Consider the following 20,516-nt stretch of genomic DNA (forward strand, 5'->3'; position numbering starts at 1 on the left):
TTTTATTCCGATTGCTTGTATTCATTTTTATCTGTATTGTTAGAAAACATGATTATGTATTTATTTTCTGTAAAAAATTATTTGCAGTGTTTTTGTTGTGTTAACACAGAACACTGTCGCTCAGTAACAAACATTTCGACCCCAGTTTTTTTTAAAATTATTTCCTAAGTCTACTTCAATGTAGAAATCAAAAATACACTTTTAAAGAAATTAAATTCTCCAAATATGAAGTGTGAATCTCTTTAAAGTGGTATACATGCATGCCATTTAAATTAATGTGTGCATTTTTACAAAAAACACCAAGGAAATGCAAGATAAAATGAAACTTGGGGAGGTTTCTAATCTGTTATTTAAGTCTAGATTAAAACTTTGAACATCTGTCGAATTTGTATTGTGCAAACATACCTCCTGTGGGCTTTGAATGAAGATGTTTATATATTGATATGATTGAATCACTGATCATTATCTTCACTTTTCATGATTGAACCTGGTTTAGCTACCCTGAGAATATTTATAAAGATTTTTTCCTAGCTTTTGTTATTAAATTTTTTATCTCCTACTGAGGCTCCATTTGACCACTCGGGTAATGCTTTAAAGGTACTTGATTTTGCAGAAACTGAGAATTCTTGTATTTTGTTATGACTAACCATGATTTTGCTGTTCTCCAGATTGGAAAACATATTTCCATTGTCATGTAAAGATCCACTCCCCTACTAGTGATTCCATCCTACCCCCCAAGGTCATGATTTCAATAAACTGGAACTTGCATTACCCTGGGATGCTTGTCCATCAATATGACTAATCAGCCAAGCGATCCATGAGGAGTTTCCAAAAAATACTTTCTACTATATATTTCGATGTAAAATTTGATCCAGAAAATGCTTACTCCTCCTAGACACTTGACCCTACCTCTAGTGTGTCCAGGGTCCGTGTTTGTTCAACTATCTATTTCATATTGCATATAAGAGTTATGGGATTGATCACTGTTCGTTATATTCACCTTTTATCCACTATTGTGAATTTACCTTATCCTAGGGAACCATATGTCTCATCATATTTTTAGACCGTTCTTTTTCACAGTAATCTTGGCAGCATATTGCATCGTTTACCTGGTCAAAATACAGGACTCACGGCGTGTGTGACCTACCAACAGGGGATACATGCTACTTCTAGGATTCACCTTATATTCGTATTTGATTTATATATAGAACTGATATTCAACAAACATATTACAGCGGGAGTGTGAGGAGAGATGTTCACACCTGGTGGAGATTGGGGACCAAGAAGAGTCAGACTGGCTTGCTTCCACTTTTCTATTCAAAAGTAAGTGAACTGTTATTTATAGCTCGGGTGTTGTCTATTTTTAGAGAACTGTAAATCACTGCTCAGATTCTGTCTATTGTTAGTGAACTGTTATTTATAGCTCGGGTGTTGTCTATTTTTAGAGAACTGTTATTTATAGCTCGGGTGTTGTCTATTTTTAGAGAACTGTTATTTATAGCTCGGGTGTTGTCTATTTTTAGAGAACTGTAAATCATTGCTCATATTATGTCTATTTTTAGAGAACTGTAAATCATTGCTCAGATTATGTCTATTGTTAGTGAACTGTAATTTATAGCTCGTATTCTTTCGATTTTCAGTGAACTTTCTCTTATTTTCATTCCCTTTGTACTTTTATAAAACTTTTACCTGAATTAGATACAAGATTTTACATACATGATAAAGTGAGAAACAAATTCCACTAAACAATAAGGTGAAGTGAGATGTTGTGGTAAATAAACTCTAATGTACAGAAAATGTGAGGATTTGACGTTAAATTGATCCCATGACCATGCAGTGCCAGTCACATGCACAGTGAAAGACAAAGATAACGAAACATCACCCATCGCATAGTCCTATAAGCAATACAAAACAGAGAGTTGGGCAAACAACTCTACAGAGCAATACGAACATATCTACCTAAACCTATGTGGTGCACGTTGGTTGAAACTGACATGAAACCTCTACTAACATCTTGTTTGAATTCCTTAAAGTTCCTTAAAGACTGCTCTTAGTGATACACTTTGCAGGACTAGAGTATTTACGAGTTAGACTTGGGGGGTTGAATATGTACTTGAATCTCATTTTATTTTTCATATTGCTTCACGTACACCCAAGGGACCCCAGATTTTGAGAACTCTCACAGTAAGGCGCAAAACAAATTGTCAACATGCGTGGGTGGAACTAGACCATAGGCCAGTAACACATTACCTCCCCCTCTAGGGATTTTTCTACACTATGATTTTTTGAAAGTGTGTATAAAATAAAGGTAAATGAAGGTTGTTTGATAAATTTATGTTGGGGCGTTTTCAAGATATGGCTATTTGAATGTATAATTTTTTTGGCAATTCAACATGACTGCTACGGTGTTCCATACCGAAATAAAGACGACACATTGTAAACACAAACAACGGGATAGGGACTACCCATAGAGGACATTTGTGAGAAATACGTATAAAAATAGAAAACAGTGTATTATGGAAAGTGGTACATATTTTTAAATGTCTACAAAATTCATGTCTTACGAAATTATACAGTGTATACTACATTCCCAAAATAAAATATACCTATTAACATATAAATTTAATACTAAATAAACAGTTTGAAAAACGGTTCATTCCTAAATACTATAATCCATAGACCCTATCTTTATATGGTATATATGCAATCTTGAGTTAGTAAATATAACTTTCAACATAAAAATCGTTGTCCACATTTCCAAGTTTCACACGATATATCTCATGTATGGAAGCCCGTAAATGTATATAATCAATAAAAAAGCACATGGATTACTTTTGCGTGTACAATGCAAAAATGGGGGAAACCCTGATAAATAATGGCTCGACTATTGAGAATATGACATATTACAAACAATAAACTAATTTATGAATAATTTAGATTAATGAATTATATTAATCTGCAATTGTAAAATAGATAAATATATTGTCATACGTAATATTGAACACCTTTTCAATTTTCAACTTACTTATAAAGATGTCACATAAGACAAAGTCCCAAGAATAATAAAGGAATAGAGTGTTTACTAGCTTTAAATGGTGACTTGCATGGTTTCTATCGCTGGTGTTATAATAATTTACAAATATATGTGTTACTAGAAGTAAAACTGAGCATTGACAAAGTTGCGCCGAGTCAAGTAAACTGTAAGACTAAGAGACATTCACTCAACCTGTGTTAACTATCGACACTTTTCCCCGCCCCTAAATGGCTGTTCTGTAACAAAGGAACTCAAGTACAAGGAAAAAACACAAAGTGGTAAAGAGTGTGACAAAAACAGTAGAAGCCATTTAAAAAACTCTGTATAGAATAAAAGTGACACAATAAATTAGTTGGTTGATTGTATATTGTTTAACGGACCGCTCGAGAATTTCCACTCATATGGAAGCGTCACCACTGCCGATGAAGGGCTGCAAAATTTAGGCCAATGCTCGGCACTTACGGCCATTGAGCAGGGAGGGATCTTTATCATACCACACCTGCTGTGAAACGAGACCTCGGGTTTTGCGATCTCATCCAAAGGACTGTCCCATTTGGTCGCCTATTACGATAAGCAAAGGGGTACTGAGAACCTATTCTAACCTGGATTCTGACGGGACAATGGCTTTTTTTTATAAGTAAAGTTCAGTATATTGATTTGGTTGCTAAAGGGGGATGTTTTATCCAACCTGTAGAAAAATGTACACTGCGTCCGATGATCTAAACCAGTCAGAACCTAAAATTGATATAATTCTTGAGCATCATGGAAAGGCATTTGACTTTATCCGAATATATGAGATAAATATCGTGTAGAATTATGTGGTTGAGAGTATGACAATGCTCAGAGAGAGATACTTGTCATTTATCCCGATTCATATAACCGTGATTACAAAACTTGAAACCTAAATCGAAAACACAAAGAAAATTTGGTAGCAAAATTGAATTTCGGAAAACTCCAAAGGCGAACTATATAATCTGCATGTGTTGCTACTGGATTTGAGTTAGCTCTTACAAGTCAAAGAATCTGCTATAATAATCAAACGGCAGATTTCTGACTGCCACAAAATTTTTATGCAATAACTTACCAAGGCCACCTCTCCATCATCTCTGAATACATGTACATGTGTATATAATATCTCTTTGCATGTCTCTCTCAAGTCGTATCAGACAACCCATCTTATTTTCAATGGCAAAAAAGTTTCCCAAATCGTACTCTCAGGACATATGTGTATCAGCTATGGATGACAAATGGATAATACCTAAGTTGTTTAAAATGACTATGCACCATCTGACGAGAAGTACTAAGTTAATTACACTATCAAACATGTTATGTCACTGTAGATTGATTGATTGTATCTTGCTTCACGTCCCTCTCGAGAGTTTTTCACTCATATCGAGACGTCATCAAGACCGATGAAGGGCTTCAAATTTGGGCCTTTACTCTGCGCTTACGGCCATTGACCAGTGAGGGTTCTTTAGCGTGCCACATCTACTGCGACACGGGACATCCGTTTTTAAGGTCATCTCCGAGGACTCGTGACATTCACATCTGATGCCGAGCGTTTGACGATGGAACTGTCACTACCTGTTTTAACGACTTAGGTTTCACTGCTTGAAAAAACGGCTTTACAAAACTTTACTGCAGTTGTAAATTTTATTAAAGGTGATTCAAAAGCAAGTTCATCTTTTGTATTAAATTTACTTTAAGTAAATATGTAAAGTTCATCTTTACCTTGGCTTTACAGAAAGTAAATCTTTAAAGGTCATCTGTATATTACCTTTACTAGACGTAAATTTGTAAAGGTCATGTTTGTTTATAAACTTTACGGAAAGACGACCTTTTCTAGTACTAAAATACAATTATTTATGTACTTAGGTTCTATCATAATAAACCATATAATGGGCATTTTCTGCAGTTGTCCATTTTTGCGGATAGAGACAATCCACAAAAATTATCGCACTCTCTCTCTCTCTAAAGAGATAGAAATGTTATAAAACCGCAGAATAAATTCTGCTACCTTTTCTGGGTGGAATCGCAAATTTCCATCCGTAGGAAATGTCCCTTATACGATATGTTTAGGGTAGGGCTATGCGCAGTTTCACACACACATATCTGTGTGTGTACACATATGCCTTCATTTGGTAGATCAGCATTTTCATATCTATTTATCCACTTTTCAATTTCGTCATATTGATACTAATGTATGAGTTTCAAATTCCACAGTAAAATCCAAGAGGTCAATGGGCCACATCACTTATCTGAGTCACCTTGGCCATATCTGAAGACTTCCATTTATGTAAAACCTTAGTCCCTATCGTGGCCCCAACCTATGATTTTCATAAACTTGAATCTACACCATGTCAGGAAGCTTTCATGTAAATGTTAACTTATTTGTCTCAATGGTTCTTAAGAAGAAGATTTTAAAAGATTTCTCTATATATTTCTATTCAAAACTTTGATGCCCTATTGCGGCCCTAACTTATCCCCGGAAGCCATGATTTAGACAAGCTTCAATCTGCACTATGTCAGGAAGCTTTCATGTAAATTTCCACTTTCCTGGACCAGTAGTTTTTGAGAAGAAGATTTTTAAAGATTTTCCCCATATATTTGTATGCAAAACTTTTACCCCCCCCCCTATAATTTACTTGCGCATCTTCAATTCAGTTAATATTTCTAAATTGAACACATAATTCACACACCCATTTCATGTCTATTATTTGAACATAGTATACATTTACTCTACACCAATTTCATGTCAATTATTTGAACATTGTATATTTACTTAGTACATATATATTCAATAAAATAACAGAATTCAAAATGGTGAAACAACATAACAAAGATTAATTCATGCTTTTGTAACAATTACAAAAATTCGCAGATTTTTTTTTTAACTTTAATACTAAATTTGAATATGGATTATACAAATACCAGGTAAAATATGTTTTAAAAAAATAGAATTAATATTTGTACAATGCAGTTTTGGAAGATAAAATAACAAAAAAGCACTGCATGAAAAAGTGTGCCAATAATGAACAAAATCATGAAGGTGGACACATTATGTTAAAAATGGAAAAAAAAAATTATGAATATGTATCAACATGTATATTGGATAAATTTATTGTGTTTATGCGTCAAGCTTCACACTTGAACAAATGTGTGCTGACTTCACAAAGCGGTATTGTGTATTTGGTGAAGAAGTGGCTGTGTCAATACCACGTGCTCTATGTGTCAAGCTTCACACTTGAAAAAGTGTGTGCTGACTTCACAAAGCGGTATTGTGTATTTGGTAATGAAGTGGCTGTGTCAATACCATGTGCTCTATGTGTCAAGCTTCACACTTAAAAAAGTGTGTGCTGACTTCACAAAGCGGTATCATGTACATGATGCCGTGATAAAGTCAAAAACAGTGCCTTACGTTAAGTAAATGGATATACGTTGTCCTTGCCTGAAACATTTATGCATAAACATATTTTTTTCTAGACTGCCAACTGTGTTTCCAACAATGCCAACAATACAGGAATCCATAAACATAATATCACATAATGTTTGCATAGCAAAAATACATATCATTGTAACGGTCTAGTGGTTCGATCACTGGATCGTGAATTTATTTTATGAGATTAATGTTTTTGTAAATATAATTTCACAGACTCAACAGAAACAATTGTTAAATGTCGAGTATATCATAATATGTCGGTTGATCATTCGCGATGAACTTCACATGAAGATACATTAGTGCTTCACTGCAGAAAAAACAAGTGTTCTTAAATATGTCTAGTGTCTAACAAAAAGGCACGATATAGTGCTAATGTGACTTAATTTAAGTTCCGTATTTCCTATAATGCATTGGGGTTTTTTTCTTCAAAAACTAGGTATTTCGTCAATAATCATCTCCAAGGCAACTCTTATCCAAAGCTGCTATCAGGTATCTCCAATGTGAGTTCGGATATGCATCTTTTGAGGGCATTGGTTGCTGAAAAATATATAACATACATTAATGATCAATGATATACATTTTTTAACATAAATCTTTAATTTTGTGAAATAAGACACCACATTACAATTATCTTTCATAATATCAATCTTCTAATAAACAAGTTGTCCAACATTATAGTATACAATGACCAGATATTTGAATTTTCATAAAACATTCACTGATCTGAGAAATTCACTAGTCCATAACTTTAAGGTAGACCATCCATAACTGATCCATTTTGTATCTAATAAATGAATGGTGGGATTTTTCTTATCTTTGTATCATTTTGAAGGGTCGGTAAAATCAAAATATTCTACCACAAGATTTTTCAAAATTTTGATTACTAATCGATAAATCACGCCTTAAAGTTTACATTGAAGTATGTGGGAAAAACATATTTCATTCAAATAATTTATAATACGATTCGACTTTAATCCAGATATTTTGGTAAAAAGTTGCACAAACTTACTCTTTTATCAAAATATGATTTCAAATTAATAAGTTTACCACGGAAATATTTAGAAAATCTGGGGTTTTTCCACTTCTTATTTTCTAAAGGGCAGATAACTGTTCAAGAAAAAAAATTAAGTAAAAAAAAAATCAACTTTTAATCTATAACTAGTCCGAGAATTTCGTTAAATTCACTTTCATAAAACACATTCAATTTGTTTTCAATCATTAAAAGTACACGCTTCCTTCCAAAATGTTTTTATTGTTATACTTTTAAAATATTTTTCTTCTGTTTGATACTGCTGGTCTGACGGACTATTGGAGGCAAACGGAGGGTGAAAATTAACTAGTCCACCCCATAAACTTTAGATCCCAGACCTCGGACAACTGTATTTTAACCCCATGACATATATACTATGAACCATAAATTATTTATGGAGCATTATCAACATAATAAACATACACAAATTAGAATTAACATTTGAGGACTGGACCGTAAAATGTGTGTATTGCAGAGAATACAGTGTGCATCTGAAATATGATACTTAGTTCTCACCCATTTCAAAATGACAATTCTGCCAGTGTCCACACGATCTTCTTGTTGGATCAGATGCTTTCTCTTACACACTAGTTTGCGAGTCTCAGGACTGGAGGGCCATAATGCATGTATGATCTCTGGCACTGCAATAAAACACCACCTGTTTACTTGATAATTTCCATTTTACAGAGAAGGACATTATGATAAAAGTAAACATACAACTTCATATGACTGTAAAATGTAAATCATCAATTCTTTTCACTCAACCACACTGTAGCTATTGTAAAGATGATGATCTGTGAGATATACTCCCAACTGTTGGACACATGATGTAATTGGCTACTCGCTTGGCTGTCATTTACCAATTTTGCTTCAGTCATTTGCACAACCGTCATGTACTTATTTCATATGAGTGTGGCTACATACACAACAGTCGTGCACTTCTTTCAAACTATGACCAAACCATAATAAATAAAATTACTACCTATATGTATCTCAGGTGGTCATGTAACATTACTATACATATATGATACATATCACCGGTCAAGTTCACTGTCATGTCCATGTTCAGCTGATGATAAGATACCATAAGCAATGATAAGTGGCTATTCTAAAGTTTAAGTAATAAATTGGTGTTGTTAATATATATGTACTATGTCATCACCTTTGCCGCGTTTTTTTTTAAGTGTGACTCACCTCTCAAGGAGCCTCACTGCCTGCAACTTTGAAAATTTGGATCCGCCCTTGATGAAATAACCACACATTAGGTTGATGCAAGTTGGCACTCAGTCACAAGTCACAGAAGAAACATTGAGCCCACTACACGTCTCAGACTCTCTAGGCACTGAGTGTGTACACCGTTTACATCTAGCACCAATCGTTCAATGCAAGTAGGCCATATACAAATTCAGCATAGCCTGGGCCTCATGCTCATGATCCTGGGGTCAGTATTTCCCTTAATCTACAGGCCTACAACTACAATCAGTTAGATTGTGAAGCAATATGACCCAAATGATCTGAAGCTTCATATCAAAGAATAAAAAGTAGCACCATGGAATAGCACGCTTTTGTACTTACTTTTCTCCCTTTGTCTTTGTTCTCCCATTTTGGCGGATTATCTTGTTTACATCCCATGATGCATTTCGGTTCGGCAATCACATTCATTCCTTTGGTAATTCGGTTTATTACTTCATTAATCAATTTAATTCAATACGTCTGCATATTCCTGTGAAAGTTCGGTAAGATCTTATAAAATGTCTAAATGATATAAATTTGGATAATCCCAATCTTTTCCCCACTACACTCCTCATTGAATCTCACATGGGTTTGAACTTTTGTTGGATTCATCGAATTAATATTTGAACGAGTTAGCAACTACGTTGTTTACCTCACCATATTTGGTGCATTGGAATCCAATTAATTTAAAACGTGCTTTGCGCGAATTGCGCTGTTTATTAAAATGTGGAAAGAAGAAATAGAAAGGGGCTTTTATCTACTGAGGTGGAGACCCCCATCGATCGACTTCGGGAGACCAGGTAGGTAGCTGAAATTTGTTTATAAACAAGCACTTACTATTACTATTAGAAAGGAGAGTTACTCACTGTAACAAAGACTTTTGACAGTCTAATACATGTATAGTATTGGCTATATGTCGAACGTTAGTTCTTTTCGGAGGACGTGTTAACGCAGGGTTGGTATAACGTAGTGGATTGGTATAAGTATATTGTATGATTGATTAATCCGAGTTTACTCATACATTTCCTGTCCATTTCCACTACAGTTCTGTATTACTATTATCTTGCATGTACAGTGGCTGATCTGGAAAGGTGTAGCTCCCCACTTTTGTTGAATATTTTTAACAAAAATGTAAATTAAAATATCACGTGCCATTATCTCCTCTGGGGACGAAAAAGGTACATTTAAAACCCTGTGAAAATGTTCTAGATCCGCCTCTGAATTCTATATAGTGCAAATACAAGCGAAAAAAATGGATTAATAAATGACTTACTTCTTAGCCGTATTGTGGAAAAATGTAAATATTCATCTGACATCATCATATAATATTATCGCATCTTCTATTTCTATTAACAGGTTCTTTTTTCAATAGCCATCACAAACTAGAATATTGAAAAATGAAGGGAGTGGAGCTGCTTAGCACTTCAATGAAGTAACTTTTGAATTTGATATTCTATATATAATGTAAAGTAAATATTTGTAGTAGTTAGAGCTATGTGGACCATGAATATCGGCTTAGGTAGCTCAGTGGTTAGACCACCTGACTAGTATTGCAGGGGTCCCAGGTTTGATTCCTGGTTCGTTCATACATTTGATTTCTTTTTTTCCTTTATTACATTTAAGTCCAATGTCTTGGTATAATGAAGGTAAACATTAAAAAATAACCATTAGTTTTTATTTTGTAATTTAGCAAGTTAAGGGACAAGATGAAAAGCTCAATGTCTGATGAAAATCTTAATTGAAATAGTTTGGGGGAGGGAAGGGGGTAAAAAATCTCACAAGTTTCGGTCACCCATCCAATATTCTATTTATTATAATACATGATATGAATAATTGCAGCACTTCAGCAGGAAGAAAGTGAGCAGGATTGAAGTGACTCATTGGAAATTACATTTATTACATTTTGATGAACATTTAAAATAAGAATTAGAAAATGTATATAGTCTTATTTAGTACTATTGTGTTATTGCATGATAATCGATTTGGGTCAACATGAAAACTGTGATTTTTTTTTTATCAGACATTGAACTTTTGATCTTGCCCAGGCTAACAATGTGTCATATTTATCTGTATGCATCTAATATACCAGTATATATATATGTAATATTACTCCAAATTCTTATTTCAGTTCAACTGAGATTTGATTTACAATAGTAACTTGGAATAAGAGAACATTATAATAAAGGAGGACAGGTACATGGTTAAAATACTCTTTGTTTTAACGATTACAAGCTCTCAAAGTAATTCAATACAAATCAATCATCTGAATATAACTTGAAGATTTGATACAATGCACATGAGTCGTGTACATGTTTGATATTAAAGTTATTAACATACGATAGTCACCATTTCTATATTTACATACATGTACACATTAAAAAAATCTAAAGTAAATAATCAAGTACATCCTCTAAAGTAATCTATTGCAATCGATTACAGGGCAAAGTTGACTGTAATCAATTGCACAAAATTTCTTTAAGTTGTTGATTATTGATCGATTACATATTTGAGTAATTGTGACTGGTCGCAGTAGCTCAGTGGTAGAGTGTTTGTTTCGTAACCAGGAGGTGGTAAATTTGAGCCCCGCTCGTAGCCATGTCAAACCTAAGATGTAAACATAAGTAGTGATTCCTCTTTTGCCAAATGCTCAGGATTTTGAAGTGAGAATCACGGGTCTTTCGGAGATGACCTTTAAAAACCTACAACCAATGACGTCTCAATATGAGTGAAAATTTCTCGACGGGACATAAAACAAACAAACAACCCATGCCTATTCCAAATATAGTACAGTTTTTATTTTCCGTATGAATATAATTTTTCATTTTTAATTACAGAAACCAAGAAATAGGCCATTGGCAAAGAAAGTGGACAGAAGGGAAGAAGAAAAAGGTTACATATTTTACAAAATCCAAGTGTGCTAATGGAATGATGCCAAGCGATGAAGAAGATGATGAGGGCTTCTTGACATACCGATATTCATAGGAAAGCAACTCCTTTAAAACATACTTAGAAATTTGTCTTGCAAGAAGAAATAGACTCGTCGAAACAAGAATGGGGGATCTATAAAAGACAAAGACAAACCCAAGACTGCAGATGCGTTCTTTTGGATAATTAGACGAGATCTTCATTGGGACTTGGACAATAAGCCTATTTTCTGTATAAATACATATCACAATATTTGTACCATGATCCATTTGATATTATTCTGATTTGAAATTTACAAAGGTGTTTTTATTACAAATACAAATTTATTATATCAACTATGTGAAAATATTATTGTTTTTAAATGTGATATTGGAACAAATCAAACTTTAATATAGTGATTGTGTTTGAAATATGTGATTGTTCTTTATACATTTATTCACTATTTTGAATAATTGGTCTGAAATTATTGCTACAGTAACTTTTGTAAATGTTTTCATCTTAAATTTGATGTTTTCCTCACATTAATCTTCAAATCAAAATACTGAAAAATGATAATTTTGATTACAGGCAATTTTCTTTGTGTAATGACAATTTGAAAAAAAAGGTAATGTGACAAGGACTTAATTGTATTTTAGTTTTCCCTTATACAAGTATATGTATGTTGTACTTAATAATAGTAGAATAAATATTTTTATATGTACCAGAAAATATCTTTGATAGTTTACTTTGAATAAAAAAAGCTTATTGAAATCTCATTTTTTGTTCATTTTTGATTAATCTTAATTTGATAAGTTGAATGAAAGATGACAAATGATCAAATTTACTTTTAAGTAATGATCAAATTTACTTTCAAGTAATGTCAATTAAGAATTATTAAAGATGAAATTTACTTCCAAGAAAAGCCAGTTAGGAATATTAAAGATGTATAATGATGAACTTTACTGTCTAGTAAAGTCAGCAGAAGGTAACTTTATGACAAGTAAAGGTGAAATTTCAGGACATCATATATCTGCTTTACTTGATTAAATACTAAGTTTAATGAACCTTAAAGTCCATGAAATTTCATATTTACATTGAAGTAAAGTTAAGACAATGTGGGACATTACATTAACTTTAAGTCAAATTAAAGTTAATGTTTACCAACTTTGCCTTAAATCAGTAAAGTTATTCAAAGGCAATGTAAATATAAAATTTACATTGCATTTACTTGCTTTGTAAAGCCGTTTTTTCATGCAGTGTTTTTCGCGGCTGGTTGTAGAAGTTACTCACAGACTCAAGAGTTTGAAACTACTATTTGCAATGCGATTACAAATTCTGGATCAATATTGCATGCAAGAATATCTCTTACAAATAACTCAGTAATTCATATACCTCGCCTTAATGTCAAACAACTTGATATATAAACAAGGGATTAAGTTCTTTAATGCAAAATACATTTTTGCAAATGTCCATATTATATTTGTAAGATTCTCGAAGTTTTTCCAATTCTAAACAATGCTTTAATTACAAATTTCATGAGTTTGCCCCAAAACCTGAAAAGGTCCCCTTGCATTAATGTCAAACAATCTTATTCACCATTATAGGTTTACATACTTTCAAAAAATAATTGTTTTCAAATGTCTATATTATCTATATATGATCTGAAGAACTTTTCCATATTTCGGAGATTTTTAAAGAAAAAAATCATGTTTTAGCCCCAGAAGTCATAAACGTCTCCACTTATTTATGTCAAACATCTTGTCAATCAAAGGGTTACATAATTTCACATAATACTTGTTTGAAAATGTCAATGACATCTATATGAGATCTGAAGAGTTTTTCCAGTTTTCGGCTATACTTTTTTTTTCAAATTTCATGTTTTTGCCCCAAAACTCGTAAACGCCCCCACGTAGAAATATCAAACAACCTGATTTATAATCTAGGGACTATGTACTCTCAAAATATACTTGTTTGCAAAACTCCCTAGGGGGTCGCCCATTATTTTTACTAACTCATGGTCTAAAATACCCATCACTACATACGTGAATGTATTCAATAAGTTTTTCATACAGTTTCATGACTTGGAGTCGATTGATACACAAACTAAGCAAATTATGAGTATTCAGAGGAATAATTAAATGCATGAAATTGTTATCGCATCACGCTAACACTACTTTGTTGCGCATGCGTATCATTTCACTTGCAGATCCGTATAACATTTATACATTTACTTTAGTAAACATATCTTTCAACAGTCATTTGTAATGGAGACAAATTGGATTTTTTTTATTACTTGACCTATTTTTGTACTCTTATAAGATAGACTTCTACACTGCACTTTTACAGAAAATTCCATACAGTGGTCCTCAGCTCTATACTTAGATTGAAGGTGGAAGATAACGAAGAATAATCAATCTCATAAATCCTATAAGGAATATAAAAAAGAGTTGAGAAAACACGTACCCGTGGACACACCATTGGCGTAGCTTCCATTGAGGCAACCGAGGCAGCTGACTCGGGAAAAAAAACCCCACCTTTTACGTTGTTAAAATGTCGATAGCTTCTGGGGGGCTGTGCCCCCCCAGACCCCCTGCCTCCGTAATATTCGAACCCAAGCTACGTCTATGCACACCAGAGGTGGGATCAGGTACCTAGGAGCAGTAACCATCCCCTGTCGACCACGTTTTTATAATGATGCTGCCAGCTCTATAAACTCAAATTCACTACGACAGGAATTGACGCCGTCATAAGCATCATTCTTCGTCAAAAAAAAGTTCAGGCCTGTATGCCAACATACTTAAAGTTCAAGTCTACACCCAGTATTCCCTACAGATATACTTATACTTCTGCATCTAAACTTGCTAATTACAAACGTTGCATTCTCTACATATAGGTCGCCTTATACTTTACCACCTATATGCTCTTGTTCTTGTTTCAACCACTGTACCACAGCATTTGCTTGCAGTGGTGTAAATGAAATATGAATTCTAATCCAATCTAATTAAAATTAGATTATTTGATCCGCTCACGCATATCGATTGAATCTAAAACATTCTAAAGAACTTTTAGTAAATTTGAAATCGTAAAACACTCTCAAATCAGTCGTATCCAAACGTATCACTTTACACTACACACGACCATTCTTCATGAGAAGTTAAAGACTAGACTTTTGACATCATAGGCAGTTGCTTCTTCAACACAAACGAAAAAAAAAAACCGGACACATTCTTATATAGTGACCAGCCATCCCGACAAATTACTTTGTTAAGGTAACTCCATACTCGCAGTGTTAGCTGATACAAGTTTAAAAAGTGTATTTATTTTCATTCCTTAGAGTTAAAACCAACAAATTATTCAATAAGATACATAGGTCATCACACTTTTGAAGATGTGAGACGTACATAAACAGAATCATATATCACCGTCAGACAATTGCAATTTTTCTTAAACAGCGTTATTAAGATTCCATACAAACTGGTTATGACGAGATAGTAGCATTCATAACAATTTCAGGAAACTGGGTCTTCACAAAAATATACAAAATGTCTTTAAAAAATAAAGGAAATTTATCACATAATACACTTGATGAAGAAATCAAAAGAAACGGAGTTACTGTCCTTGGATTCAATATTTTTAAACGTATCATTGATAATTCATCTATAACTTAGACTTTTGAAATAGTTTATTTCTAACAAGATTTTTACAATAACTATAGGAAAAGACTCAAACAAAATCAATGTTCCTATCATACATAAATATAAATAAATCATTAATTGAAGTCAGCATTTCGCAAATTCTATGGTCGTTATAACGATCTACTTCGTCAGTACAACCTCGCATTGGGTCAAATGCTGTCTGACGTGTTTCATACCGATTGTTAAGCCGTTCTTGTCACAATGATTCTAACTGCGGATAACTCCGTTTACCTGATCAGGATATAGGGCTCACGGCGGGTGTGACCGGTCGACAGGGGATGCTTACTCCTCCTAGACACCTGATCCCACCTCTTGTGTGTCCAGGGGTCCGTGTTTGCCCAACTATCTATTTTGCATTGCTTATAGGAGTTAATTGATTGATCACTGTTCGTTATCTTCACCTTGCATCACTGACATTGCAAAATCTGATGACATCACAGGAGGGTGGAATTACTTTAACAACACTCTGATTCCTCGCAAAATTACTCTGACATTGAAATAAAAATCAAGCTGGTGTTTAATAGTGTCAAAATCTTTGTAGTCTTTTATGATCATGCTTTCCAACAGTGTGTCGGAATTTCCATGGCACGATTTTTCTCCTTGGTCAGCTGACCTGTTTTTATATTATTTAGAATAAAAGTTTATTCAAAAGCGTCTGCATGAGTAAAATATCTTGTGGACATCAATTCGATATTTAGATATATCGCCAACGTTTAATGTAAAACGTATACGGTACCAATTTGGATGCACCAGATGCGCATTTCGACAAATAATATCTCTTCAATGATGCTCAATCGAAATTTTTGAAATCCGAAATAACAATAAACTTGTAAGAGCTATCTGTTTAATCATTTGATACATACGTCGATTCGATATATCCCCGTGGACTGAAAATAAAAGAGACCGCCTTTAATTCCCGATATTTATGTAGCAATATGCCATTATCACCTGCAGATGGTGTTTACATCTCTCAGCTGATTGAATACACAAGGGCTTGTTCTACGTATGATCATCAGTTTTTACAATCAAGACAGACAGCTCACAAACAAGTTGATGTTATGGGGGTTCCAAGAATCTCAATTAAAGACAGCATTTTGCGAAATATATGGTAATAATAATGATCTGATTTGTCAAGACAACTTACTGCTTGGTTAAATGCTCCCTGACGTGTTTCATATCGATTGTTAGGCCAGTTCTGGGCACACTGGTTTTGATTGCAGATTACTCCTTTTACCTGATCAACTTATAAGGTTCAAGATGGTTATGCCGGTCGATGGGGATGCTTATTCCTCTTAGGCACCTGACCCCACCTCTATTGTATTCAAGAGTTCGTGTTTGACAAACTCTATTTTGTATTGCTTTTAGCAGTTTGATCACAGTTTGTTATCTTCGCCTTTCATTACCACCACCCCACCCCCCCCCCCCCCACCCCCAGAATACACAATGCGTAAACATGACAAATATTGATTTATTTCGTAGAATGTATATTTTCACGATACTCCTTGCTTGTCGTAAGAGACAAATAATTGGGGCGGTCCTTCAGATAAGATCTCAAAAACTGAGTTTGGCACGATAAAGATTCCTTATAGATGATATGAAATCGATCACTGTTTATTGTGTTTGCCTATCATTTCATACCATTTTTATTCCAAGAAGTTCATGTGTCAATTTGATATATCGAAATAAAATACAGAATGAAATCTTCTCAATCTGTTTCATATTTGGTTGATGATGTGAGATTCTCCATCGTCAACTTCTCATATTTTTGTTATGTGTATGATAAAGTTTGAGACAGAAACAGGCTAATGAAACGATCTGGTTTAAAGACCGTACCTCGTTGTATCTAAAGACTGTATCTTGCATAGTCTATATCCATTTTAATTATATCATTTCCCAATGTAAGATATCATTAGGTCGAATTGTAAGGCTGCTATATCCATACTTTACCTGCTTTTTTTTTTTTACGATAAATTACTCCGTTTAATCAAGACTCACTTCTCATAGGCACCTCATCTTGATAAATGGATCAATGATATTTGTTTGCTCTTTCTTGGTGTTGTGTTCTGTGTATGTCTGAGCTATTAGAACGACCACTGTTTGTTTTCTTTACCCTGTTCGTACTCTGTCAATAAGTTAATTAATTTTATTTGGAACGTCGAATTTTTATTCTTTAGAAAACTATTTAATTTATTACCACATAAACATAACTTCTAATACATTCCATCATGTTACCAATCGCAGGTCACTATCATTTATATCTATTTCAGACACTTGTCCAATAAGCCTATTTGACGACTGTACAGCTTGGACGGGAGGAAGTGATGTCGATATTGAAGGTCAATATCGATGGAGCTACTCCAATGTACCCATAACCTTCACCGCCTGGAATGAGGGTGAACCGAGTGTAGGTTTACCAACGGAAGCAGAGGAAAAAGACTGTCTTGAACTGTTTAGAAATGGCAAATGGAATGATCGATATTGTTTTTACCTTGATACATTTATTTGTGAAATATCTCTTGAATAGTAGAATAAAGCTTCAATTGACTATGAAATATTTAGATACATAGGTGACGTTTTTCATCAAGTACTTTTTCACAACATTTCACATCTGTATGCTGTCTGAACAGTTAGCTAAACCTCACAAAAAGTCACAACATACTGAATTGTTCCACATTGATTATGCATGAGTTGAATAATGGAATAGAGTATGAATAACTCAAGTGAGCGAGTGAGTGTGACAAATAAAGTGTACTATTCCATGAGTTGATGCAAAACTTGTATGAAAGAATCTTTACATGTGGAATAGTAATGTGAAACCGCAAGACTTTCACGAGCAAATACGGGAGATAACTCCTGATACAAAAGATTTCCACTTAGGAGAGATAATTCGCAAGACTTCACAAAGAACGCTTGTAGGAGTTATGAGATTGATTACTGTTCGTTACGTTCACCTTGCATACCACTGACATATTTCAAAGGGAAATTCAATACATATATTGCACAATACATATATATTTAAATGGAAAACAAGATAATGGACGGCACAAAGTCATTAAGATCCTGTCTCGTCTCTACAAAAAAAAAATCTTTTGGTATATCAATATCCTTATTTCAGAGGTAGCGTATTTTCATAGTACCTGGTAGTTGCAAGTAAAAATGTAACGTTCACTTTTATGCGTTGTACCATGTTCTACAAATGTAACAAAGAAGTGTCAACACATTTGTGAAACTACCCGGCATTCATCTCGGTGTTGTAGCATAGAGTTTTCCCACTGGAAGAATTAACCCAGGCCCAATCCCCCTAGGAAAAACCATCCCAGTATAAAATGTCCCCCGAAATGACAGTAACCCTTTCCCCTTCTTACATTTAAGCTATGTATCCGTTTCCAGTTCTATTACTAAAGGTATATTGCTTACCTAGATCCAGGGATTCTTATTTTTTCTCCTATCTACGTATGTAAGATACAGATATTCTATAAAAGAAAGGTATGTAAGATATTTCTATCTTGCATATCACGTGACGTTTATCTTACATATCCCGTGACGTCATAATCAATACACAACTAACTTGCAATTTACCTCGCCTCGATTGACGAACACTAGCGTCTGCAAAGCTCTTGTACAAAAAAGTGACATATTATAATGTCCCTGATAATCTCCAGGTGTATGCGACCGAACACAAAAGTACACATTCCTTGAACAATTACTGAACATTCAACAACAATCACAAATTCCTCATACACCTATATCATCCGGTGCATTATGCCAGTTCACAAAAACCCAGCCCACAGGGTCTATTAGTTCTAGGCCTACCTCCACATTCACTCTGTCAACGTCTACTGTTTGTGTCTCAGGTGAAATAAATGCCTTCAATATCAATCAGACTCGAGTCCTTGCAAGTGTACGCGCGGAACACGAAAGTCTATCCATGTCCATATTCACCAACAAAAAACACTTGGAATATCTCTGCTCAATTAATATCAATGCTCCTCTAAGAAAACTACGTGCAGTTGTGGGTTCATATTCTGATTAGATCTATCAAAATGTTTCCCACTGATGGACTGTCGAGTTAAGTCACGCATCATCCTGATTATTGATTTATTCAAAGAGGAATAACTCTAATACAATTCACATAAACTCGTCGGCCGATTTTTTGTCGACAACCTAGTTGCCAAAATGAAGGTCGTAGAAATCGATTCTAGTGTTATTTTTAATGTACAGCCAATAATTAATTAATTGGAAAATTCTCAAAATGGCGTCGCTAGGCACAAGGAAAATGGAAAACTCTAGAAATATAAGAGAAAAATACTCTCTTATGAGTTGTCATTAACAATATTATATTATAATAATAATATTAAGATGATTCTACCCTCGGGGTTGCAGACAAGCGGTAAAACCCCCGGCAAAGCCTCGGATTTCACAGCTTTTTTGCAACCCTCGGGTGAAATCACCTTATATTTCATGGCTACTCATAAGAGAGTCTGATAATCTTTTTTTTTTGTCTTGTGTATCGTGAACAATCATCATCTCATGGTTTTTTTTAAAACGAAATTATTCAAATCGTATAATGGAATATCAAAATTCATTCAGACATCTCAAGTCTTTATCGTTATTTCATAGTATCTAACATTTGAAATAGTGAAGTTGGAAAGAAGTTAATGCTTTTTAAATTCAAAATTTTGAATTGAGATGAATGAGAAAAATAGATTACTTTTATTTGTACAGTCAATGTATTTTACTTTTCAGATATTTTAATTGTATATCTTTTAGTCAACTTTTTACGAAAGGTCCTACTGATAGTCAATATCAACATTGGTCAACATCGTTAAAGTCTTTGGGGAAGCATATTGTTTATGAATATCGTAATATCAATGAGAGCATATCTATTTCATTAAATTATAACAAATGAAATCCGGAAATAGGAGGAGGATTTTCTATACCAGGGCGGTTTTTCCGCCCGAGAGGAAACTCTATAATGACTTTGTACATAGGGAGAAATATATACTGAGGAAACCTATCCCGGGCCCGTTTTCTGGGGGGGGGGGGGGTCTGCGGGGGGAAATATATGTTACAACACCGGGGCCCTTACATATCTAACCACTGAGCTACCCAGTTTGGCATACGAAGTATGGTAATTTTACTACATAAGATCTAATCCTTTTTCGGAAACCATGCAAGACA

At 34.1% G+C, this 20,516-nt stretch overlaps 1 protein-coding gene across 2 annotated transcripts in view; it reads left to right on the forward strand.

The window, feature by feature from the left end:
• The window catches only part of LOC125673319 (collectin-12-like), a 36,459-nt gene extending 18,579 nt beyond the window's left edge, over positions 1–17,880 (forward strand). Inside the window, exons 4-5 of one of the 2 annotated variants that reach the window (XM_056159805.1) lie at positions 1,236–1,323; positions 17,603–17,874. In XM_056159805.1, coding sequence (XP_056015780.1) covers positions 1,236–1,323; positions 17,603–17,859 — 345 coding nt within the window. In that variant the 3' untranslated portion in view covers positions 17,860–17,874. Of the gene's footprint in view, positions 1–1,235; positions 1,324–17,602 lie in introns of both variants that reach the window. The other variant, XM_048909859.2, reaches the window with a different exon arrangement.
• Positions 17,881–20,516: the final 2,636 nt, after the last annotated feature.

Source organism: Ostrea edulis, chromosome 3, assembly GCF_947568905.1.
Source record: "Ostrea edulis chromosome 3, xbOstEdul1.1, whole genome shotgun sequence".
NCBI lineage: Eukaryota > Metazoa > Mollusca > Bivalvia > Ostreida > Ostreidae > Ostrea > Ostrea edulis.